Source organism: Fistularia commersonii, chromosome 4 (genome assembly GCF_037954325.1).
Source record: "Fistularia commersonii isolate RoL2024-O1a breed Wild chromosome 4, RoL_Fcom_v1.0, whole genome shotgun sequence".
Taxonomy (NCBI): domain Eukaryota; kingdom Metazoa; phylum Chordata; class Actinopteri; order Syngnathiformes; family Fistulariidae; genus Fistularia; species Fistularia commersonii.
In genome coordinates, this window is record NC_141287.1 from 3,392,371 (window position 1) to 3,418,952 (window position 26,582).

The window sequence follows — 26,582 nt, forward strand, 5'->3', positions numbered from 1 at the left end:
GAAAAAAAAACGTAAATACTGCAAAAAACTGCTAAAGAACGATAAACTACGAGAACCAAATGACAAAAAAAATTGCGAAAAAGTAGCGAGGGCGCGAAAGATGTGGCGTATTTTACAGTAATTTCCCTCTGAGGCTAGAATATGGCTATTTCCTCGTGAAAAAAATGTAAATACTGCAAAAAACTGCGAAAGAATGATAAATCATGAGAACCAAATGCCAAAAAAAATTGCGAAAAAGTAGCGAGGGCGTGAAAGATTTGGCGAATTTTACAGTATTTTCCTTCTTGGCCTAGAATATGTCTATTTCCTTGTGAAAAAAAAACGTAAATACTGCAAAAAACTGCTAAAGAACGATAAACTACGAGAACCAAATGACAAAAAAAATTGCAAAAAAGTAGCGAGGACGCGAAAGATGTGGCGTATTTTACAGTAATTTCCCTCTGAGGCTAGAATATGGCTATTTCCTCGTGAAAAAAATGTAAATACTGCAAAAAACTGCGAAAGAATGATAAATCATGAGAACCAAATGACAAAAAAAATTGCGAAAAAGTAGCGAGGGCGTGAAAGATTTGGCGAATTTTACAGTATTTTCCTTCTTGGCCTAGAATATGTCTATTTCCTTGTGAAAAAAAAACGTAAATACTGCAAAAAACTGCTAAAGAACGATAAACTACGAGAACCAAATGACAAAAAAAATTGCAAAAAAGTAGCGAGGACGCGAAAGATGTGGCGTATTTTACAGTAATTTCCCTCTGAGGCTAGAATATGGCTATTTCCTCGTGAAAAAAATGTAAATACTGCAAAAAACTGCGAAAGAATGATAAATCATGAGAACCAAATGACAAAAAAAATTGCGAAAAAGTAGCGAGGGCGTGAAAGATTTGGCGAATTTTACAGTATTTTCCTTCTTGGCCTAGAATATGGCTATTTCCTTGTGAAAAAAAAACGTAAATACTGCAAAAAACTGCTAAAGAACGATAAACTACGAGAACCAAATGACAAAAATAATTGCGAAAAAGTAGCGAGGACGCGAAAGATGTGGCGTATTTTACAGTAATTTCCCTCTGAGGCTAGAATATGGCTATTTCCTCGTGAAAAAACGTAAATACTGCAAAAAACTGCTAACAGAACGATAAATCACGAGAACCAAATTGCAAAAAAATTTGCAAAGTAGCGAGGGCGCGAAAGCCGAACCCCAGAGTAGCGAGTGTCCCCTGTATTTATTTGAGAGGCTGAAGTGCCCTACTGAAGGATGGGGTTTTATTTTGTAAATATGCACATAGCTGGGGAGCACGGGAGTCGGGGAAATGTCTTTTTTGACATGCCGCTAAAGAGCTCCGGCAAGGCGATGCTCCTCATCAGATACCATCAGATAAGGAGATGTTTACCCACAGCTGTATCTGTACCTCCAGGTTCGTGTGGAGGACCACCGACTGGGGCGACTGCCGTATTTCCCCGTTACTGAGCAAGCTGGACAGGCGGCTGGCCAACGTCAGCGCTCTGTGCGGAGGCGGGATCCAGACCAGGAGGACCTACTGCGTTCAGGTCCCGGATGACTCGGCGCCGCGTCACAGGAAGGAGGGTAAGGAAATCGTTGTCGTGGATGGAGCTCGCCGGAGAGAAGACCTCAGGAAGCTGAATTGATGTAAAACTTAAAGATCAGTACTCCCTTCCAGACCTTTATTTTCAGAAACAAGCCAGAAGATCCGAGAGCCTTGGGTGGAACGGTAGCTGTAGGTGGAACTTCAGAGGAGCGACATGTAGCTCCGGCCCGGCAGGGCAGGTCTGGCCCGAGAACTGTCCTTCGCCCGAATCTCCGGCGAAGCTTCAGTCGAAACAGAACTTCCGATCTTTCGCGCCAAGTTCCGATGAAAAGCGAGCCTCTGAATTCGATGCCGTCAGTTCTCAGCAAAAGCGGGACTTTTGAAGAACATCTTCAAGGGGAAAGGCCAAGTCCGGCTCCCTTGATAAGATGAGAACCTTCACAGACACAATTTCTAAGCTCGTCGGCCAAACCTGCGGTTTCTTTGCGGGGTCGTTGCGCAAGCTACCACAACCGCAGAAGGTTCGAGGTTGTCCTCCTGGAGCTTTGACCTGGAGCAGACCTTCCGTCTGGATGACGAGGCGCTGTCGTGAAATGCCGAATCCGACGGAACGAAGACAGAACGAAGACCACCGGGGAAGAACAATGTCGCCGAGTCGGGCAGAATCTTCCGATGGACTCCGACGATCCCAAGCACGAGTTCCAAACCAAAATATCAGGGTCGTTTTTTTTTTCCCTCCCCTCAATTTCTACCTCGGTTTAAATTAAAAAACCGGCTTTGACGGCCAGCAAAGCGCTGAACAGCGTGAAAGTGAATACAGTTTTAATGAAGATACCCTCATTTGGACACCCCTGGTGCAGATAGCATACCGACTCTCCGCCGCCGCCGCAGCTTCGCAACCCCACCTCGATGGAAAAGCCGCGTCGTGAGGCGCCAGCCTTCTGAGACCGCATGTGTGGGCGTATCGCGATTAAGGGTAAAAATCCAAAGACGTGCTCGCGGGCCCGCGAGGCAACGCTCACACCAGAAAATAATTGAGCGAGTCTGTGAACCCCAAATTACTCCCCACGATAAGCAAAGTAGCTGAAAGCGCATGTGAATGACAAGCATTGAGAGGAGTTTTTCTCCCACTCGCGCTCCAGAAGCGACACACTAGTTCGCCATGACAAGGGATGGACCGACTGCATTATTCATGAAGGCTAACTGGGCAAAAAATTGAAAAATGAAAAACGCCACCATTAGGAAAGGTTCCCTTATTAAGAAAAAGCCTTCAAAGTGTTGCAGACGAAACATTTCAAAAACAGCAAATACAAAGACACGGGTCGGTCGTCCCCGTAGGGCTCCGTCAGAAGTGGGGTTTATATCTTTTGAGGCTCCGACTGGTGTTTCTCTGCGAGTCTGTTCAGAACCTTCACGGACAGAAGTTCGAGGAGATCCGGTTCCGCCGCCTTGGGATTTTGGTCTCCGCTTCTTCGCAGACGATGTGGTTCTGTCGGCTTCATCCGACCTGGATCTCCAGCTCTCCAGTGGTTTGCAGACCGGGTGCGGAGGAAAGATCGAGACCCCTCACCGGGCGGGGAGGAGGTAGAAGTTCCTGCCCTGGTTGGTGGAGGTCTTGTTCAAGACTGGGAATGGAGTGGAGGTTTGCGGGTTGTAGGGATGAAGACTCTTCATTGGAGCTTAAAAGCAGAAGCTCTCGATTTACTCGCGGATCCACGTTCCCGACATCTGCTCAGGAGCAGGTGGTACCTACGTGGAGAACCAGCTCACAGATACAGGCGACTAAAGGAGGTTCCTCCTCAAATAAGAATCAGCGCTCCTCTCCAGAGGAGCCAGAGAAGATGGCAAGGCGTCAAGATGTCTCACTGGGAGGAGGCCCTGAGGAGACCCAGATAAGAGGTGGATGGATGGATGGATGGATGGATGGATGGATGGATGGATGGATGGATGGATGGATGGATGGATGGATGGACCTCCAAAATGATGTTCTGATGAAAAGTGGAGTCAGATGACACCTCAGATGATGGGTGTGTCATGCAGACTTCAGTGTATCTACAAAAACCGGTCAGGTTGAGGAAGCCACGGGTCGATGCCGAGAAAGTAAGATTTCAGCTTTGGTATCACGATTGGATGGATCAGAAAGGATGAGAAGAAGGTTGAACCCTGCCCTGGACCACCGATCGATGGAGAGCCTTTAACTTTCATGATTAAAACATCAAACCGTGTAAAATTCCAGGTATTTATTGTATCTCCAGGCGAGCCTCACAGACCCCCTGCAGGCCCTCCTAAACTTCTGAGAAAAGCGCCGATCCTTTTGTTTGCTCAGCGGTGGAATGGTCTTCTCAAGACTCCGGAAACTCTGGGTTTTCTCTCCCTTATTCGCAATAAGACTTTCTTCTCTTTCTCTTTCTTCTCTTTGGTCTTCCTCCAGACCTCCTGCCTGGCAGCTCCAATTCCAGCATCCGTCTACCAATATATTCTCTATCCCTCCTCTGTCCATGACCCAACCATCTCAGTCTGGCTTCTCTGACCTTCTCTCCAAAACATCTAACATGTGCCGTTCCTCTGATAGACTCATTCCTGATCCTCTCCATCCTGGTCACTCCCAAAGAGAACCTCAACATCTTCATCTCTGCAACCTCTAGTTCTGCCTGCTGTCTTTTGGTCATTGGAACGGTTTCTAGTCCAAACATCATCGCTGGTCTCACCACTGTCTTGTGCACCTTTCCTTTTATTCTGGCTGATGTTCTTCTATCTCTTGGCACCCCTGACACTTTTCTCCACCCATTCCAACCTGCTTGAACCCGTCTCTTCACCTCTTTTCCACACTCTCCTACGCTCTGGACTGTTGACCCCAAGTACCTGAAATCCTCCAGCTTCTTGATCTCCACTCCTTGTAGCCTCACCGTTCCACCCGAGTTCCTCTCATTCACACACATATATTCTGTCTTGCTGCGACTTTCATTCCTCTCCTTTCCAGAGCATACCTCCACCTCTAGATCTTCCTCTACCTGTTGTCTGCTCTTACTGCAGATCACGATGTCATCTGCAAACATCATGGTCCATGGGGATTCCTGTCTAACCTCATCTGTCAGCCTATCCATCACCATTGCGAACAACATTGAGGAAGTTTCAGACTCAGAAGTCTATCTGACATTCTTTTCACCTCTATGACGTTCCTCACAAACTCCTCCTTCAAGATAACTCCTCCTCCGCTTCTCTTCTTGTCAGTACCATAATAGTACAACTTAAAGCTGCTCCTAAGCTTCTAGCCTTACTACCTTTCCACCTGGTCTCCTGGACACACAGTATCTCCACCTTCCTTCTCTGCATCATGTCCACCAACTCTCTACCTTTTCCTGTCACAGTCCCAATATTCGAAATTCCTCCTCTCAGTCCCAGACTCTTGCCTTTCCTCTTCTGTCTCTGTTTCTGAACACACCTTCCTCCTCTTCTTCCTCTTCTTGATCTTCAACCCACAGTAGCCCAATGTCCACTGGTACCCTGTAGGTCATCGGTACCGATGGCAGTCGTTGTTATCCCGGGCCTCGGCCGATCCGGTTTGATCTGGTTATTATGATCGATTTGCATTCTTAGTTTTGGCAAAAGTTTTCCGGGTCATCTACTGAAGATGCTGATGATGGGGAACGATTCACATCCATGTCTCCGGTGCGCTGATGCAAATTACACTGATTAAAAATGAAACTAACACTTAAAAACAGAAATGACAAAGAAGACGAAAAAAAAAAGAGTTAATATTCATAATTTGATATTCTGAAAAGTGCCGCAGGCTGCTATGGGGAGTTCTTGAACTCCAAAAGGCTCTGCTCCGTGGAAGCCCTTCAGAAGGCCACAAGACATCGAGGTTTTAAAGATCAGCTGCGAGAAAGGAAACATCTCGCTGACCTGCAGCAGTTCGAGGAGACGACGGCGTTCGGGCCGTGGACACGAGCATCTTCTGCTCAGATAACCTGGAAAACAATTTGCTGCCGTTGGAGAGCGACGGCGGAGGGAACAAAGCCGGGAAAAATGTTCATTGCATTCTGTCATTGTGTCTAAGCAAGCATCTCATTTCCACAAAGCAGATCAAACACCGTGTAAAATTAGTCCGGGTGAGAAGATGCCGTGCAGGAGGACATTTCTCTTCAGGCTCTCATTTAAATGGAAATTTGACTCTCAATGATGTGCGGAAGTGCATCAAAATGGAATATTAGATTAAATAAAAACCTGGGTATTGTGGACAGGTCAGAAATCCTCCTCAGTCGAAGAGCGGAGAGAAAGTCCATTACTGGTGTTGCCGCTTTTCTTTGATCCAGGAACGATGGCGGCTGGAAACATCACGTCTCGCCTTGCAGGCTCTCTGTTCTGCTGCCCTCTGTTTAATCCTCGCTTGAATGTGATTTCCCTTTTTTGTTCCATTTTTTGGGATGGAATCGAAGCCTCTCAGCAGGGGAAACGCAAATATCCCCTAGTGGACGGGCGTGGAGCTTCTCCTCTGGCGCGCCCAGCCAGGTGTTTGGAGATGCCCGACGGATCCGGCTCTTTCGACAACAGCAGGACTGTTTGCCGGTGGTAGATGTTTGGACAAAACCCGGCATGATACCTCCTCTCCGGGGTATCGTTTTCATTTCGATGACACATTTTCATCTTTAGTGGAGCGCTGTGCTCCAGCTCCACATGGATGGTTGGCATACCGCCCTACGTTTGCAAGGCATCCAGAAGAAACCCGACTCCATCCATCCATCCATCCATCCGTCATGCTCTGCTTATCCAGCTGCAGGGAAGTTGAAGCTGATCCAGACATCAACTGGTTGACCCTGGACCGGTCCATCTCAGCGATGCTTTTACACCCGTACGACCATCGCAATCACGTCTGAACTGGGTCTCCAGTGAACCTCCTGCATGTTTTGGGCTGTAGGAGGAGCCTGGAGGAACCCTGTGGAACATGGAGACTCCACAACCAGGGGTCTTCTCATGCTAGCCTCTGCGCTACCATGATGCCCTTAAGCTTACCGTGATTCCCTGCGACTTTTTTCACGTAAACGACGATGTGGCTAATATATGGACTTCTTGGGTGGGGGATGCTAACTAGCTTCACGCCGCTAAAACATTTATCCCCGTCACATCGGACCGATGAAATGACCGGGAAATTCTGAGTCCGTTCAACTCCGACACGGAAGAAGACGACTTTGGCGGTTTTAGTGCGCAGGAGGAAGCCTGAAAAAGCGACCGGCTAGCCGGTGCGGCTTATAGTGAGGTGCGCCTAATAGTCTGGAAATTACGGTATATTCACCTTTACAGTATACCCTTGTTTTTTGCGGGGTTACGTTCCAAAAAGAACCCGTGATAGGCAAAATCTGTGATGTAGAAATTTTTTTTTCCAATTATTATACAATTAAATACTCTATTATACATTGAAAAGAAAGAACAAACCATTTTACAGGCTCAATCATTTGTTTCACAAATAAAAGTGCTGTACTTTAGAAACGTTTTTTTCAACAAGTAACTTCTGTACTGTACTGTCAAATAATAATTTTAATCATCAATGTGAACAGAAGGCTTCAAATGGCAGAGATTAGCTCCGCCCACCGCGACCCGAGTCATTGGATAAAACGGGAGAAAATTGAAAATGATTATGAAAAGAACTGCGGACAGTTGCAACCCTTTTTGCATCCTAATTAAAACTTATCGCTGCTGTCGTCCTTATGGTTTTTTCTTCCTTCTTTATGGAAGGAACGGAAGATTCATTCATTCCGTAATGCCGACCTCCAGCCGCATAGCTTTTAGCTTCCCTTAGCATGTCCAGAAGTTTAACTTTATCTGCCATAGATAGCATCTTCCGCTGCCTTTTGGGCCCTGCAAGGTGCTTTTTTTGCTCCAGAGCGTTTTGTCAACATGATGGGTTTTAGAGAAACTCCAAATTGCGAGAGAATTTGCACGTACGTCATGTAAATTCGTCAAGCTGTTTTACGTACGTGTACATATTAAACTGCAACGTTATTGACGCACAGGTAGAGAAGAAGCGGAGTGACTTTTTTAGCCAATCAGAATGCAGAACACGATGCACCATGCAAATCCGTGAAAAGTAAACCGCGTTATAGCGAAGGATCACTGTATTTATTGGTACAGCTGTGGACTATTTTCTGCAAAATGCAGGGGAGACGTATGAGCGGGAGTACAAGTCATCTCGTACTCAAGGGTAATATATGAGTGCTTAGTTACTCTCCATCATTGCCGAAGCGATGAAGCAGCACCTTGTGTCTCAGATGTCGGAACAAATGAGCGAAACGCACTTCTCAGCAGCAATGCCATCCAGCGGCGTGATGCCCTCGCCTCCCGGAGAAGATCGGTGTCCTGCTGCCGACATTCTGCTGCTGTCCACCAGCAGCAGAAGTCCACGGCGGAGATCTTCCCCCCGCCCGGCAGATAACCCTCGGGACGCCGTGGGTTCCACTTCGGCCTCCGGCAGAGTTCTAACTCTGGGTCAAAAGTGGCAGAAAACCAAAATTTTGTTTTCTCCACGCCGTGCTGTTAGCGTTAGCGGCGCGTGTGTTTTCGGCTAACCTGGCAATTTCACACCCGGCTTGTTTGTTGAACACAAAAATTCTCCCGCTCCACCCTTCGGCCGGCGTTCGTCTTCGCTGTCCGGCGTCACATCGGCGCCTCGGCTTGACCTCATCCTCCTCCTCCATGTCTCCTGTGCTTGTTTCAGTGTCCAGGCCGGTGAGTGCGCCGCTGTGCGCCGGCGAAGAGCCTCCTCCGGCTGTCAAACGCTGCTCGGTCTCCTGCCAGCAGCACTGCCTGCTGTCCCGGTGGTCACCCTGGGGCGCCTGCGTTCCTGACAGCTGCAAATATCCACAGGGGAATAAAGGTACAGCATGAAAGCGCTCTTAAAGTCTATTGTAGGTTTTAGACCGTAAGCACTGTGTTGTCAAGAAACCCAGTTGGCCTTAGAAGCAAAACCAACGCTGCTATTTTGTCAGTTTGGACTAAAACGGGCCGACGTTTTCTGACGTTCAACCCGATTCTTGGAAATCTAAGTTGGTCCGTCGGTGGAAAATCTCCAAGTAGCGCGAGGGTAAAAATCCAGGTAAACTAGCAGGGCGGTTAGCCTTCTGCTACGACATCGTGTTTTAATAAGATCTGCGCATCAATTCATGCCGAGAATCCGTCGGTCCATTTCGCAAACATTCTCATCCCTTGGGAATCGCGTTAGCATTCTAGTCGAATGCTAAAGTTGTGGCTAGCCGATGGATGGATTGTCGGCGGGAACGCCGTCGGCCGTATCGTCTCAAACCGACGTTCACAGCCGTGGCGTCTTCGTCACCATTCCCATCTTTCATCACATAACGGCTGCTTGTTACATTACATTTGGCAGATGCTTTTATCCAAAGCCACTTACAATCGAGGACATAAGGACTGCAAATAACACTTGCAAATACAAGATGCACAGGAAATATACAGAACAGTAAGTTTGGGTTAGTGAGTTTTTTTGTTTTTTTTTTGACAAAGACGTACACAAACGTACACACACACACACTGCATAGCCTAACTTGCTGCCTAACCTGATCTGGGTCATCAGCGCAGTAAAAAGTCCTGAAAGAGAAAAGTTTTTACCTGTTTCTTGAAGGTTGAGAGAGATGATGCTGGTCTTGTTGCTTCCGGAAGTTTGTTCCACCACTGAGGTAGTAGAACTGAGAACAGTTTGGCCTGAGATCGCTTAGAGCGAGCAGAAGGTACTGCTAGTAGGTTTGTATTAGAGGAACATAAGGTCTTATCATTTGGTTCAGATATGCTGGACCTGTTCCTGAGGTGGTTTTGAAGGCCAGGGTCAGGACCTTGTGCTTGATCCTGGCAGCGACTGGATGAACAGAGGTGTAACATGAGCCCTTCTGGGTTGAGTGAATACCAACCGTGCTGCAGCATTCTGGACCATCTGCAGCGGTTTTATTGCACGAGCAGGTCGTCCAGCGAGGAGGGAATCGCAGTCGTCCAGGCGGGAGATGAACATGGCCTGAACCGATAGCTGTGCCGACTGTTGGGTCAGGTAGGGTCTGATTTTCCGAATGTTGTACAGCACAAATCTGCAGGTGCGGTAAATTGATGTAATACGGTTGGAGAATGAAAGCTGATCGTCGATGGCTTTTTGCAGCTTTGTTTGGAGCCACTGTGGTGGAGTCCATCTTGAGGCTGATGTTGTGATGAATTGTCTCTTTAGCTGGGATCACCAGAAGTTCAGTCTTGGGCAAGTTCAACTGTAGGTGGTGTACATCACGAAGAGAAGGGGCCCCAGCACTGATCCTTGGGGTACCCCGGTGGTGAGGGTGAGAGTTGAAGATACTTTCCTTTGCCACGACACCTTGAAGGAGCGGCCGGGGAGCTTGTTACGGAGTCAACGGCGCATTCTTTTCAACATCTCCGTCATTAAGATGGACGGCGTCGCGTCATGATTTTACGGGGAAAACAAAAAAAGAAAATGAATGCAAATGAATATATTAGCTATCGCGAGAAACAGCGATTGAAATTAAAATGCCGAAATGCCAGCAGCTGCGGCGGGACGTCAGAACCGTAAAATTGGACGGTATTTTTCCCCTTAAATGCCAAAAAAGGAAAGCAAAAACGATCTCGTCTTGCAAAAGCGCGTCTTGCAGAGGGCCATCGAGGAAAAACACCCTCAGCTAGCTAACAAGCAGATATGAATTCTAATGGAAACGGATGATTGCACAGATGGGCCATTGGTGGAATCATTAGCATTCAATCAAAAAAATATTTACCGCTGAGTTTTTATCGCGGGATCGGCATGTTGTACATTTGCAGCCAGCTGTTCCTCGGGAGAAGAGCCTCTCCGCCACGGCCGGCGAGGGTTTCGACGAGGACCCCGGAGCCGCTTTACAAGCGTACATTTCAATTTAGCGTCGCACTTCAACGTCTGCGATAAATTGCGCCGCGTGTTTGACGACGGCGTCGCAAATTGTTGACAAACAAAAGCGGCGTGCTGAGAAGGAGCCAGGCTGAAAACCGAAGCGCGCAACAGAAGAGCACACCTTAAGATAGGTTTCCAGGACGCTGGTGTGTGTGTGTGTGTGTGTGTGTGTGTGGGTATATTCAGGAATTCATCTCACTGGTGTCTGGATGTTCCTCACGTTGTGTGTTTTTTTTTTTTCGCACAGGTTGAATGTGTCATATCTGATCACTTCAGAGAGGTTCACCTATGTGTGTGTGTGTGTGTGTGTGTGTGTTTCTGTCAGCTGTGCTAAAAGGGCAGAATGACCTCGCCGGCGCCTGCGCCGCGAGTAAATGTGCATGAAAACCCCCCGGGGAGCTTGTGAAGTGTAGATTGTCCAGGTCAGCGCCGGCTCGTCTGGCGGACGCCGTCATTAATACATTTCGAGGAGGCCGAACACACAATCTGCTGTTTTTGTCACGAAAAGACGTCGTAGAAACTCAAGAAAAATGCATGAGATTTATTAAAAAGAAAAAAGCGGAATTGACGTTCTGTACGGTGGCGTTTTAACGCCGATAGAGTTTAAACACCGCGGTAACGGGACGGTGTTTCCGCCCCGTCGACCCGTCTCCGAAATCGAGCCTCGTGTGAACGGATAACGTCTCAATTACCGAAGCTTTACTCGGGAAACGCGTCATATGTTCTTCGGCGTGACCCGCCATCTGCCCGCTCTGCCGGAAATAGTCGGTTTCCGTCTGTTTTCCGCAACTTGACAGCTCCACGCGGAAGGAGAAAGCGTAGGACCTTTATGCCGGAGAGTCAAGCAGAATAAATATCAAAGCGGTGTTTACCTGCAGGGAGAGAAACCGCGGCGTGCTTGGAAAACAGACGCCTCCGTAAAGAACGTCAATCCCGCTTTTTTTCTTTTCAATAAATCTCATGCATTTTTCTCGGAAACGCTCTGAAGATGATGGAGATTCACCATCGGACGCGGGGTTTGTCTGAGAACATATTCAGCCCTTTTCATGATGCGACGCTGAGAAGCGATGTTTTGGTCAAGCGATATCCAACCACCCATCTATACATTTTCAAAAACCGTTTTCATCGACCTTCTGATTCGACTTTGCCGTCGGCACGTGAACAGGTGAATTTGGGATCTCCACTTATGAGTGGAGAGCGTTGGCTTTTACCTTTGCTCTTAGAGCAGTGGTTCTTAACCTGGATTGGATCGAACCCCAGGGGTTCGGCGGAGGTCAAGACACACATTGGTGATGACATCACCGGCCGCAGGTGATCACGCTACATAGCTCGGCCTATCCGTGCTGCGGGGATTCAGTTGTAGTAACGTGTGACTGTCGTGATGGTACGTCATGTGATTTCTTTCTTCATATTTTAATCCCTTCACACTAATTATGTCGGGCAAAAAAAGAAAGCGGTCGGAAGAACACGTACAATACGGATTCACATGTATGACGGGACGCGATTGGAATCGATGTCCTGACCGCATGATTAGCAAAGACAAGATGAGCAATTCTAGTCCGGCACCGGCAAAACTAAGGGAAGGCTTCCTTCAGCTGCATGGAGATGGGAGCTACAAGAACATAGCGCTTGCTGGATTCAAGGTGAAGGGAGCCAGATTCCAAGAAAAGGCTCCTCTGCCTGTTCTTTGTACCCATCGACGAACCGATCCTCCATCCAATAAAGAAGGGTTCGGTGAAAGCGCATGTAAAACAGGTGGGGTTCGGTACCTCCGACAAGGTTAAGAACCGCTGTCCTAGATGCTGGATTTTAACTGTTATTTTCATCCGATGTTCAGCAAACTCGCCTCTCTTTGTTTTCTCTTCAATCGAGATTTCCAGGGCGGCGTCGGGGATTATTTTCCGTGTTCTCGCCCGCCCTCGAGACGGTCGGGAAACGTGTCAGAGCTTATAAATTACAAGTAATAAAGGCGTTCAGGTGTGCAGCTGGGTTTATTATCCAGACAAATTGACAAACTCGATGCAAATTTTTTCAAATCCCCGACGCCGACGCGCGACTTCGGAGACAGGATCCGGTTTTCCTTTCAATTCTGACGCCGAGCGTCTTGGAAAATTGGCTAAATTAAGGGTAAATGTATGCAAATTTACACCCGACGCCGTCACGCACATATTGGGAATTTGTCTTCCGGGTCCGGCATTTTCTTTTTCGTCTCATCCGTCCGGCCCAGTCAGACGCCCGCGGTCCGCTTTCCTCGTTCCCGGCCCGTATCAAAGCCCCGATCAAAGCTTATTAATTAGCGCCGTTTCGCCGTTAGAGCCGAGATTAGATGTTCTGTTCAAGGACTATTTAACCCGACCGCTTTTATGTGCACGAGTCCCTCCTTTGAACGGCTCTCCGGACTCGCCGACCGGCAGCCGGGCCGGGATTTCAATGAGCCGAGATGAATACGCATATATAAGATAAGATGGTTTTCGTCCCGCGATGTGGAAATTTAAAGACGTGTTTTCTCATGTGCGACGGCGGCTCTGAAAGCGGAAGACGGCGGTCCGTTCGGACGTCAGCGGACGGAATAAGTGCGATGCGATGTTTGTTTTCGCGGTGTTAACGTGAAACGGTCGACGATCGCGAGAGACTTCCATGTTCACCTGAGATTTGGAGCTTTGGATCTGTGGTTGGTGCCTCCTCCTCACAGCGAGAAGGTCCCTTCTTGGGCTTTTTTTTTTTTTTTTACCGAAGGTGATAATTTATGTGGAAGCACATGGCGGACGAGCGAGCTGAACTCCCTGGCATTATATTTACCGAAGTGTTGGCGCTCTTCTGGTTGTTAACAGGAACATTTCTCTCTTACGTAACGTTTCGCTCCCGCTTCACCTCCTTTAGAGGGAAATATCACACTTCATCCTGCCGAGGGTGACCTTGACCCGAGTGGAATCTTTGCTTTTCGGTTCGACGGAGTACTTTTTCCAGATTCCTGCACATTAGAAGCGGCGCTCATCCAATTACCCTCTTTCGAAATCCATCGGCAACGGCGAGCCGCTGTCGGCTCGCCGCGGACCTTGATGAAGTGCTCGTCATCCCGCGGATCGAAGAGGAACGGCGGGACTCCGCATCCCCTTCCCGGATCCTGTCGATACCTGCCGCTGATCCTCCGCCTTCAAAGAGACGCCTTCCACCCTCGCCATCTGCTGGGCTTCTGCGGGTTGCGAGCTCACAAATCTCATGATGGCACCCGAAGTAGGAGTAGTCCTGGAGTTGCCGGTCGCCGCCGTAAGATTTGAACCGATCGGCCCGGAGGTTCGGGAACCTTCACGGCCTCCAGCCTCTGAAAACATAGAGGACTCGGCAATCACGACGCAATGCGCAACTACTTTGAACATTTTTTTCCGCAGAGCCTCTGGAGGCTTCTGTAATGCAACTGGCAGTGCTTCGCCCCATCATGTCTCCACCAATTAAAAATGCGTTTCAATTTTGTGGTGTGATAGCGGGGGTGACCTTGGGTTCGTTCCCTCGGATCCATCTGGATCCCTGTTTCACACAGCAACAAGAAGGAAAGGGTCTTTGTGGTAGAGTCATCTCCGGATCTCCCGATGGCTATCGGAAAACATCTCATTTTATTACGTTATATTTTATCCCTTCCAAATTAATCGTATAGTGGCAGATTAATTTTGATCGATCCCGATTGATTTGTTTGTATTTTTAGTTTTTAATCGTGGTGTATTTGTGGACATGTGATGGAGGGGTCCACCCCTCGTCCAATGACGGCAGGAATAGGCTCCGCCCCCCCTCGACCCCGAGTGCGGGATAAGCGGTATAGATTTTGGATGTATATATGAATTGATATATAAATATAAATATACGGTCTAAATAATATTTCATGTATTTATTCAGAGCAGCGAAGTCCCGTGGCCTCCTTCCGCTTGATCTGTCTGAAAGATACAAGTCCTGCTCCAGAAGGTCCAGGACCAAGAGCACGATTTTCCCAGAAAATCGTCGACACAGTGGGGGATGTTTTTTAAAATGTCTTCACATCTCGATGTAGATCTGAAGCAACGAGACCAGAGGACTTGGCCGGGCAGCACGCGTGCTGGCTCACCTCTGCTTTTAATTATTTCTCCATCTAAATATGTTTTTTATGTATTTTTTAAAGGCCGGGGGCTGAAATCTGAGAGAACCGCCGGCTTTTTAAGGAACTGCAAAACAAGAGTTTTCAAAAAAAAGAGTTTACAACTTTTTTTAATGACTTTTTTTTTTATCGCAAAGACCGTCTGGAAAACGTCCAAAATTGAAATGAAAATGCGCTAACGGTCTCGTACTTCACGCTCTGAGAGGATGACTGGAACTGATTCCCGGCGGGACCGCCAATCTGCTTCGGAGATAAGGCGCCGAACCGCTCCTGGTGCCGGTGCGGCCGACGACGGATCTCCCTTCATTTCCATGCGTATCGGCCAGACGCGGTATCTTTGTTCGGGAGGTGTTGTCAAAGCTAATGAGGGGCCTAAATAATTGACCTGGCGGATAAAGCCGAGGCAGCGAGCGGATTGGTTCCCGCGTGGAACTGGAAGTGTGCGATCCCGTTGTTTCCGCCTGGGCCGTAGATATCGTCTTTGCTAACGTGTCCCCCCGCCTTATTTTGTCAGGTTTTTCACACAGGAGGAGAGAGGTGCTGTGGACGTCCGGAAGTCCGCTGGAGATCTGTCCTCATCCGGTGGAGTCCGCTCCCTGCGAGGACCCAGCCTGCTACCGCTGGCAAGTTCAACAAGAAGGAAGCTGCACTCCCAACAGGAGCTCCTGCGGACCCGGAACCGCTATCCAGAACGTGAGCTGTGTCGGAGCTGAAGGTAACCGTCCTCGATCCCGAACACGTTACCCCTGTTCGATGAATAGCTCTTGACACTCCAATCGGAACGGAAACTATGTGAGCTTCTTCATTGTCTGCAGCTCGTTGCTCGCTTCAAGAGAATTGATGGAGAAGGTAGCGTTGGTCAAAAAAAGAGCATCCGGCATGATTCTGAGAGAAGAGCTCTGGGGTTGTATGAGGAGGTCTTGCAGAGAAGAGTGGCAGACTGGTGCAGGACTTGTATGACAGCTGTGCGACGGTTGAAGGTGGGGTTGGGAGAACATCAGGGATCAACTCTGGGCCCCTACTTGTTCTCCACGGTGATGGACAGGCAGGAATCCCCATTTGCAGATGACTAAGTGACCTTTAGCGAGAGCAAGGAACAGGTAGAGGAACATCTAGCGAGGTGGAGGTGCGATCTGGAAAGCGAGACTAAATACAACCAAGTGGAACCGTGAGTCACAGGGGGCTGAGAGCACTCTAAGTAGCCTGGTTTACAGGCATTGGCATTGGAGAAATGACAAGCTACGCTAAGTTGCTACCTGCTTACCGTAAGCATGCGTCCTACGGGGCCGCTGGAGTAAGTCAAGACATGTTTACTTCGCGCGGAGACTCCCACGCCGACACGTAATCTGGACGGGGAAATTGATTTTCCACCATCCGGGGCAGAAACCTCGCGGTTGTCGCCGTGAGCCGGACAGTCACAACAAGGTCAGCGGCATTCGGATAGAAACCTGAAAACATCACGAAGAGCGTTTGGGTTCAACCACCGGCGATCATCTCAGGGAAAAGCCCTTTCAAATAAGCCACTTATTGAATCGGTCGCTCCTTTTCGTTTCTGTTTTGTTGTAGTCATTCCAATTCCATGTAACTGAATTGTAGATGAAGCTCATCGGTTTTGGTTATTAGAAGCAGAAAAGACGTTAGCTATGTACGTTGAATGACCAGCGGTATTTTTCTATATGCAACATCTGGTATGGTAGCAGGTTATTGTGCACAGATTTCCAAATGAAGCACGCCTTTGTAAGCAAATGGGGCATATTTCATTAGGATCTAAATATTTTCTGTTGTTTCTTTCTGCTCGGGCTTTATTATTTTGTCAGACCGAGCGCGTGTTTACCGGGAGGCCGGCCGAAGGTCCAAACGCATTACCCTCGAGGAGCGTCTCATGAGTTTTGACAGGATAACTAAGAATACAAACGTTCCGCGACTCCAGAGAAAGGATTATGAAATTATCTATGCTGAATTTATTGTCGGGGAGCGTTGACAAGTTGTTCGCCATTCTCTCTTTTAATTGGCTTATTGGGCTTACCCTGTTCAGACGGCATCGGGGCCAACTTGTTTAGCGATGCAGAGTCTCGTAAGAGCCCCTTCCCCCCTTCGGCACAATCGCTCCGAGGTGGCGATGAGATAGAATACGAGCGTCGCGAAGGAATACAAACATGATTCACTGTCTGGCTCGGCGATCCGGGCCCGTGGTGGAGGGAGATAACGGCGTCGGGGGCGTCGAGTAATGATTTGCCAGGAGTTGAACGACTGATGGGACGTCCTTCAAACACGGAATTTACAATTTCAATTTCGGGTTTTTACTGAATTTTCAATCGCGGTCGTGTCCGCGTGTGGACTGAAATAGTGCCTGTCATTCATCTAAAACAAATGCAGAAAATAAAATGCACACACACACACACACACGCACACACACACACGCATATATATATATTTTTATATATACCGTATTTTCACGACTATAAGGTGCACATAAAAGTCTTAGATTTTCTTCAAAATGTGCGGCGCCCTATAGTGCAGTGCGCCCTGTGTGGTGTTGTTGTTGTAAGGCAGACGTAGTAGAGACACCATGAGAACGTTGAAGGAGGACGTGTGGGCATTGATTGTATATAAAAGAACGAGTATGCATTGAACAAAATGCAGACTAACACATCCAGCCCGGTGACGTCACTAACATGGACGAGGTGCCGCTCACTTTCGACATCCCGGTGAGTCACACTGGAGAAGAAGGGGACCAGAACGGTAGCGAGACGCACAACGGGGTACGAAAAGTCTTCTTGGAGACCACGGTTTCACTAAGAGTTACCCCACAATTTGCAAATGGATTGTAGATGCTCAGGCTAACGTGTCCGTTGGCACTTTTGTTCGAGCTTTCGCAAAAGCCGGCATAATTTCCGAGGAAAGCGACTCTGACAGTGAAGAATGTGAAGCTGGCATGTTTGATGGAGATTTAGCGCAGATGTTCCAATCAGAAATAGAGGATGAGGACTTCGATGGGTTGGATTAATGACGATTACTCGTAAAAAAAATGTGAATACCAAACTCAGTTAAGCTCTCACTCTATTCTTAAATACCCACACTTGTATGCTTGTGTGTGTTGTTGTTGTTGTAAGGCGGCCGTAGTAGAGGACACCATAAGAACGTTAAAAAGGGAAGCGTGGGCGTGGATTGTATATAAAACCCGCGCCTTATAATCAGACGCGCCTTATAATCAGGCGCGCCTTATGTGTGAGTTAATACAATAATGACACACATAACTGAGACTGCGCCTTTTAGTGCGGTGCGCCTTATGGTCATGAAAATACGGTGTATGCACACACACACACACATATATATGTATATATATTGAATGATACGACGTGGTTCATTTCATTCACATGTTTGTTTGCGTATTCATTATGGTGGGAGGTGGACACAAGGAGCCCCACGCAGACGCCTAGTGGACCTGGATCCTCCACACAGGAAGGCCTCCTGTGGGAGTCCAACCTGGGACCTGGCAATGAGGCAGAAGCGCTAATCACTGCAGCGCAGTGCTGCCAACAATGAATTTAATTTAAAAGAAAATGAAAAAATGATAACATAGACCCCCCACCTTTCAAACCCCATAATGGATGTAACGTGGTCTTGCTGAGATGGCTCGCGTCAGCGTGAACCTCAAAGCTCCCGCTGGCCGTAAGCTCCAGCCCCGTCCTCTTCTCCTACGTCTGACATAAATTTGTCAGCGCTAAGGACGAGCAGCCGCTAATTGCAGCTCTGTTTGTGCCGTGGCACCAGTCACGCCGAAGCTCCTCAGCCGCTGCTCCAAAGGAGATGACAGACATTTGGTCTGTGCTGTGGTGAGTTCTTTGATGAAGGCTTTAGGATACATCGTTCTCCAGGGAGAGTCAAGGTTTCTGCCAGTCTCAAAACAGTCTGGACTAATTGGACTCTTTGATTACTTTACAAAACTTTAATTGCTCCGACCGTCCAAAGATCTCCAATGTGAGGAACATACAAGTCATACAAGTCATACAGAACATACAAGTATCATGAAGTCATGCCAGGCAGGAGATCAGGAGGCAGACCACAGAGGTTTATGGATAGAGGGAAAGAGGACATGAAATGAGTCGGTGTGTTAGAAGAGGATGAGATGGAGGCAGGTGATTGGCTGGAGAACATTCTATGGTGCATTGAGACAGCAGAGGAACCAGGGACAATGGACCTCAGCTCCGTGAAACCCTCTACGCTCCTACTCCGAGGCAGGCTCTTAGTACGGTTCCTGCAGGAACTCATGACCAGATACGATACTTCTTGTGGACTTCTTGGGGAGCACCATTGTAAAACCTGTGGTGGTCTCAGATCAGATGTTTCCTTGGGACAGTATGGACAGAAGAAGCCAGAAGACAAAGAGGTCCTAGCTCTTAGGCGGGTTTCCATCTGCATTGTGACCCAGAATAAGTGCAGCGTTAGCTAAGGGAGAAGATACAAACACCTCAACCACCTGATAGTCCAAGGTTATTATTCTCTGAATGCCGTGGCAGCTTCACCTCCATGGTGTCCACATCCGCCACCTCTCCTTCTCCACCGGTTTGTGTTGGAGTTTGGAGCCGAAGCTGCGTATCTCAGATGCTAGCGTTACACCGGTGTCACCGTGGCTCCGTACTGACTGTGGGAATGCTAAGCTAATAGGTTGCGGCTACTCACAAACTCCCCAGGATTGCTGTGATGACCATCTGGTCGGGTTCTGCCTCTTGTTTGCAAGAGTAATTCTGCCCCATTACTCAGCGGATGAAGACACTAACGAATAACCATTCCTCGCATCTTGGCGTTCTTCTCCTACCTTTATCGTGTCTCCGCCGCCGTAGAGATCATCGCCTCGTATCCGTCCCCCGGTATCTTCTGCACGGCCGGTGTTGATCCGTGGCGAGTTTTCCGATAAATACGCCGCCGTTCTCCCGGGAAACGCTGCCGGAAGTTTGGCGCCGGCGGCGGTGGCGGCGGGAGTGTTTGAGTGGAGGTACTCAAGGGAGTGCATGGATGCATTATCGCCGCTGGCTGGCTGGCTGGTCTCCTTTTCGCACTGTGCACAAAAGTGGATGTGTGTGTGTGAGGGTGTGTGTGTGTGTGGCTTGAAAGAGACGGTAAAAGATGCCAGGGTTCACGTCATTATTTACCAGCTATTTTGTCTCCTTGGGGTTTTTAATTAAGTTTTCAGGAAGCGATATCATGACGTATGCAGCTGATAATATTCCTTCCGGGTTAAATTATTGTCACGTTGCAGAGGACCTCCGCTCTGGTGACGAATGGGATTTCAGACCGGTTTCAGCAGATCGTGTTTTTTCCGCCGATGCTACGATGCAACCGCGTGGCCTTGCGGCCGGGACCCTTTCTCTGTTCGTATTCGATCCGATTTTTGTTTCCTCACGTCGGTCTACGGGAGCACGTTAAAGAGGAAGGAAAAGAAAATAGTCACAGCTATTTGTGGAAATTGAGTGAAAGGTTACCCTGAAAGGAGAACCGGCGCAGCGGGAGAACGGCTCTCCACCAAGGTCATCTTAAAAATGAAAATCTCTGATCGAAAGCGTTTTCTTCAGAATATTAGATTTAGGTCTCCCAGGGAGGTCCGTGAGAAATGTCTTTATTTACTTTTTATGGGGAGTAGGGCCTTCACCAGGCCTGAAACCAACACCTTTATTTCTACTTCAATCCAGCCATACATTCATTCATTTTCCGTATGTCCCGTTGTGCCCGGGGTCATTGTGTGCCAGAGCTGGGCTGCTCCATCCCGAAGCATACAACCAGTCGCGCCTTATGTAGACATGAAGTCATCCAATCCCTTGTCCGTCTTTCTCATCCTCATGTCTGGACAATTTAGGTTGTCTTATGGAACTACAGCGGTTTTTAATTGGAGGTACCCTCCCTGCTGGAATAGCTCTAGGGACCTCCATGCTGTGAGGAGTGCCACTTCAAGTGCTCCCACATGTCAAGCCGGATGTCTTTCCCACTCGCCTTTGGCTCAAAGCTTCATCCCGGGTGGCTTCAGATATCTGTCCGGTTGAGCGCTGGCCCTGCTAATCCTCCCTGCTGGGACACTTTCAATGGACAGCTTCCTTCCATGACAGTTGCTCTTTGCTGTAAAATGGACTCGTATGCTCGTGAAGCTCACTTGGACATCGCTTCCGTAAAGGACAAAAGAAGGCTCGACCTTTTGATAGGGCTGGTGTGGGCGGAGGGAACCGCTGCAGGCCGTCCACGCCGGAGGACACGGCGGAATTATCCAATCTAGAAGGTCCGGGTGATCCTTCATCGGCTCGACTTTCTAGAGAATATATAGCAGACGTGACTAGATGCCACAATCTTCATGCACGGCTCCCCGGGCACGGTACTCTTTGTTTTTACACATCATCCTACATGTTACATCACATCCACGTCTCTGAAGACGCCAGCCGTCCAGATGATGATGATGATCATCAGAACTGACAGGATGGTGCAGACTCCAGGCCAAGCTTCTCGCGGTATCTCCGACGAGGACCGCTTTCGTTCACTTCACCGTTTCTCGGTATGCGACAGCCCACCCCCGGATCTCCCCGGCTTTTCCTCCTATCGAGCCCCCGAAAGCCACGGGTTCCTTCTGAGGAGCTGGTGGTAATTGGTGAAGCCCCTTTTCGTTCCTGCTTTTATTAAAGATAACTCTTGGCGAGCGGATTGACACATACATTTGCAGCTCCTGCCTCAGTTCCACTTTGACAATTAAAGTATTAAAAAAAAAATAGTCAGTTCTTTTCTTTTTCTCTGGCTCTCGGCGTCCCATTTACATTTTAATTGTTAGCTGAGTCCCGCATTAGTTATTTTACAGTTACAATTAGCATATAATAGCTTTGCAGGCGTTGCCTTTGTCCTCTTTATACTTGTTCGGAATTAACATCAAGCCCAAAGATGGTCCCAATTTCAATTAATCCCACCACGAAATTGCGTGCCATAGCAGGTCGAAGGATCTCATTTCTTTCAGATTTATAATGGATGGGTCCGCCGCGTACGGTTACGCTCTGGAAACTCCGAAGTAGGCCGGCCGTCTATATTTTATACACCAGGTGAGCGTGGCGCTTTCAAACCTGAAACGACGCTCAAATGAATCATTGGTCAACTTTTATTTGCTGCCCCTGTCCTTGAGGGGTCTCCAAATGTAGCATTAGCATAATGGGCCGTAAACAGTATTTTGCCGCCGTTGTGACAAATGGCGGATGAGTCAGGCATATGTTCCCATTAGTCATCAGCGCTGTCAAAGGCACTTCAGAAGGCCATCGGAGGCAGAGCAGGGGGGACGGTTGAAGGAATAGCTTGGTTTTACGGGAACTTATGGGGCCCTTTAACGTCGAGCGCGTATGTTGGGGAACGCGCAATTGGAGGATTTAAGGAGATGGCAGTCGGCTATCACGTAACCCCGATACGCAGTCGCGATGCCGCTTTTTTTTCCGATCCGAGCCGCCTCGACACCCCGGAGGAGAGGAAAGATGAGGCTGTCAAAACCAGTGAAAACATTTTACATAAAATGCTGTGCGCCGAAGAGATTTTCAAACAAGTTCATCCGGTCCACAAGGAGGGAACAGAGAGATAAATGCCAGGTTTTATTGTTTTGGAAATACGGGAGGTAATTGCAAAAGCATCCAGGTATGGATAAAATGGAATATTGATTCGGGGACTCGGCCAGAGGAGCCATAGCGGGATGATTCAGGGACGTCTATCCCACGGAAATACCTCGGGGAAAATACATCACGCCGTCTGAACATTCCTCTAATTCTGTTATCTCTATTCTCTCCTCATCTGTCGGCTGCCATCTGCCAATCCACTTCGGGCGGTGCAGATAAGAGACATAGTCCTCGCGGAGAATCAGCGGTGGCACCATTTCACACGTCCGACGTAGTTAGGCCATTACGAATGATTACACATCGCATCAAGCACGGACTCCTTTATTATCGCACTGATGGAAATCATGCTGTTGGAACTTTTTCGACTTGGATTGTAGGGTACCAGAGTTTTTTTTCCGCCCAGATTACTGTAATCGACAACCGCCGGCGAGCAGTGCCGTAAACCGACCCTCAGCGGCCATCTTATCAAATTCCCCTTTCTGGTTGTGTCTGCGCTTTTGGGCTCCATCCGGCTGAGGATCTGGTAGCACCTGGAAAGTGGTCCTCCAATGGCACAAGCAAGGATTTCCAGCTCGGCCGTAGAACCCCTTGTCGGCAAAGAAGTCTCAAAGGGTCAATGGCTCCCAAGGACTTCGGAGGTATGCTCTGGAGGATAGGTGTTCACTGTTGGTGTCACTTGCCTACCTCGAGTCTCGGTCACCGGAGAGGGACCTCCGACGGCCGAGACACCCGGACTTGTAGCACAGAATGATCCCGAGCACAACGAGATACCTGTTCTTGAACGCTGCAGGTGCTCAGGCAGATGCCGTTCTTCTGTTTGGGAACAAGGTGAAGGGACTCTCAAAGGGACGGCCATCATTTGGGTCGGTAACGGCATCTCTCCTGGTATTTCATTTGATTCATGACTGAAAAATGACGCCTCTCCAATGAGCAAGTGCTAAGATTGACAAGCCATGTGCAGGTTGCTATCTGATGATGCTTCCAAGAAGCCTCTGCGTCCTCCTGGCACCAGTCAAACCAGTTCATGTCCAGATGACTTGATAACGTATCTTGGCCCAAATCACCTGCGTGGGTCTGAGAGCGGATTTAAAATCCCGTTTGAGCATCTGGGTTTTAACCGTCTTTACGCATCGCTTCAATTTATGATGTATATACATTTTTTTGGAGCTCAGCTACTCAAATTGGGTATTGCCTTGAATGCGATTTGAAAGGGGAGACACACATCAGGCTTGTGTCAAAGAGAAAATAAAATAGTAGAAGGGTCAAAGTTAAAGCACGGCGATGATGCAGGGTACGTTCGTTTTTCCCCGACTCTCAGATCTCGAGATCTCTTTCGGCAAACCTTCACATCCGCATCGTCCCGGGTGAAAAAAGAAAAAACAGATGGTCGATGAAGTCGCATGTTTTAGTGGGCGTCATTAGTGACCCGTGGAAGTTTTTCTCGGCCCGCTGCGACGCTCACGGGTAATTCTCTCCGATTTACTTAGTTGCGTCGGCCATCAAGCCTCGTCTTAAAAGCTGCCGGCGTGGAGCGGGCGTTATTATTAACTTTTAAGCGAAGGCACACACACACACACACACACACACACAACTCCGTTTTTTTTTTTTTTTTTTTTTTTTTTCCTCTGGATCTACCTGAATTACACCGGCGAGGAAGATTAATTGGTAGGTGGGCGAGCAGAGCAGAAATTATTTTCCAAATGCATGCAGGAGGCAGTGGCGTTATCTGAGTAAGAGCCACAACTACAGATCCCCGCATTAATAATGCAAAAGGACCCGCAGGGCAGCCATCTATTTACAGAGGCCCCCCCTCAAATGGAGCCTCACACACACTCACACACACACTGTTACTTTTGGCTTATATGATTTCTCTCCAGGCAGTGTTTTTCCAGCTTTGTTTGCCTTTCATTAGTTTTGTTTTTTTTTTTTGTGTTTGCCAACATATTCATTAGTTTTTGTGCGCTCTTTAATGGACGAATTGTTGAATAACTGCTGATTTAGGTGCGAGGCTATAAAATACTTAACATCTACGCACTTCTTAAAATAAAACCCGAAGTGCGGGTACGCTTGCGGAACACCTCTCACTTAATTATTCTTCTGTTTAGCGGCGTGATGTAAAACCTGAGGTCCAGATAGAACATCTGCCACCAGCAGAACCCGCCTTGGTGTTTTCCGAACCTGGTCAAACTTGCTTCTCGAAGCTGTTCTCGATGGCGAGGTCTTAAAACAGCTGCCGGTTTGCAACTCTTTGCTGAACCTACTCGGGAATCAGGATGTTACCGGGACAGCGGGGGAACCGGGGAGCTCGGACCTCGGCTCCCGCAACCATCTGAGCTCCTGCTCGGTGAACTCATAAGACGTGTCCGTTACCACTTTTCAGCCTACGGTGGTCACAGGTCAGATGTTTGGACATGGACGGAAACACAGAAATGGAGCGACCAAGAGGTCCAAGTTCTTCTGTCCCAGGTTTCCAGAGCTCACAGGGGAACATCTACATCTTGACTTAGCTAACAGCTAACAGGGTTCCTCACACGTGCACGGAGAAGATAGAAACACTTCAACCATCTGACGGTGTGGCTGCTTCCACCTCCATGGTTTCCACGCCATCTTGCTCTTCTTCTTCACTGGTTTGTTTCACATTACTGTTTGAGGGAATGCTAAGCTAAAAGGTTCCCATGGGGAGGGAGGGGCTACTTCCTGAAATGACATTTCACCAGGACACTTCTGCTTTTTGGATCCCGTCGCAAATCCCGGCGGTGGTTCGAGTTAGCCATTTATCTCCTGGCGGCATGGATGAAGACCTCATCGGAAAACACTTTTATTCGGAATTATCCCACACCCTGAGAGCTAAGGATGTAATAAACAATTTCCGCATTTACAACCGCTCCTCTTCCAGAAGCTAGTTTTGCAAATATGCCACGACGTTCCCTCCGCAGACGGGATTCGAGGTGCGTTTTCCTGAAAAGCGTGATAATACGACGCAGAAAGCCTACATTTATTTAGTTAATGTGTTCACACGTTGCAATTGGAAAACCATTTGTCTGTTTCCACTTGTGTCTGAATGCATTCTCTTTTTTTTATTTTTATTTATTTTGGAATGAGAGGGCGCTGATTGTCTCTCTCAACGCGGGTCAGAGATTCCCGGGTCCGCGGAAAGAGCGGAAGCCTAAAATAATTACCTCGGCGTGAGTCGCGGCGAAACGAGGCGGCCAAATCCCACACAGCATAGCATTCGAGTCGACGCGGCCCAATTATGTAAAGTATCGGCGCCATTTATATTCAAGAGCCGCAGCTTCCAAATCTGTTGGCTTGTGTGTGGAGATATATAATTATAAAGACAATCTAACGCCGTACCTGTTTTTTCCCGCACATTGCAATTCTATATCCATCCCCGTCCGTAATTGCTTCACTTTCCCCGAATACACGGCTATTGTCAATGCAAGGTGTTTCGCGGGTGATAATTCCTTTCTCTGCCCAAATTAAATTGTTCTCGCGCTCACAGATGTTTTAAATCGAACCGGGTTGCCAGCGCTTTTTTTTTTTTTTTTTTTTTTTTTTTTCCCAATTAATTATTACAAACTTAACATCAGCTAAAAATCCCATTTCTTCCCCCCGCTAATGAAAGGATCGGACGCTTTGATGGATCCGGATCTGTCGAGCTTCTGCGATTCCCCCGGAGGGAGTCCTGGTCCGGCAGATACCCACGCCGGGTTCCTCTGCGGAATATCCGAATTCGCAAAGACGTGGCGATAACATTTACAGTTTGTTAGCGATTAGCGAAATAGCAGAACCTTAGCGTACTCACGTTTTCACCCAATTAATGTCGGGGGGGGGTTGTTTTGTCGGGGCGCTCTCTAATCGCTAACCGAGGCCACTGCAGGGGTACAGTAAGGAAAGTGGTCCCGCTCCTTCTCGCAGCTCTTTGAGTCCTGAAAGGAAAGCTAACTGGGAGCCACCATGAATTATTCACAAGTGGAGATGAAGGGTGAAGGATAGCCTTTAAAACCGCCTTGGAATACCAATGGGACGCCTTTGTAACTCCAGAGAAAATGAAACACCATTTTGTGTTTAAGGGTTTTTTTTTTTTTTGTCTGGTTGTTAGATTGTGTTGGGACTTAGTTCTAATTTTTTTTTTCTTCATAAAAAAAAACGGGGAAAATATTTCATTTTCTTCGCATATCAAAGTCTCGAAATTTTATTTATTTTTTTTTCTCTCTCCTCTCTTTTTTAATCTTCTCGTCCTGCAAACACAATCGAGTGAGAACGTGACCCTCCAGAAGCCCTCCGGGAAGTATTTACTTCTTCATCGTCGTTTCGCTCAACGCATCCGGCTAAATTGACGCTCTGGTTCGGAGATGATCGTATTG

At 48.1% G+C, this 26,582-nt stretch overlaps 1 protein-coding gene across 1 annotated transcript in view; it reads left to right on the forward strand.

Moving 5' to 3' along the window:
• Positions 1-26,582, forward strand: part of thsd7ba (thrombospondin, type I, domain containing 7Ba) — a 172,377-nt gene that overhangs the window by 60,358 nt on the left and 85,437 nt on the right. The window contains exons 5-7 of the mRNA XM_086144727.1: positions 1,413-1,582; positions 8,257-8,415; positions 15,105-15,305. Of these exons, the coding sequence (XP_086000853.1) occupies positions 1,413-1,582; positions 8,257-8,415; positions 15,105-15,305 (530 nt within the window). The remainder of the gene's footprint in view (positions 1-1,412; positions 1,583-8,256; positions 8,416-15,104; positions 15,306-26,582) is intronic.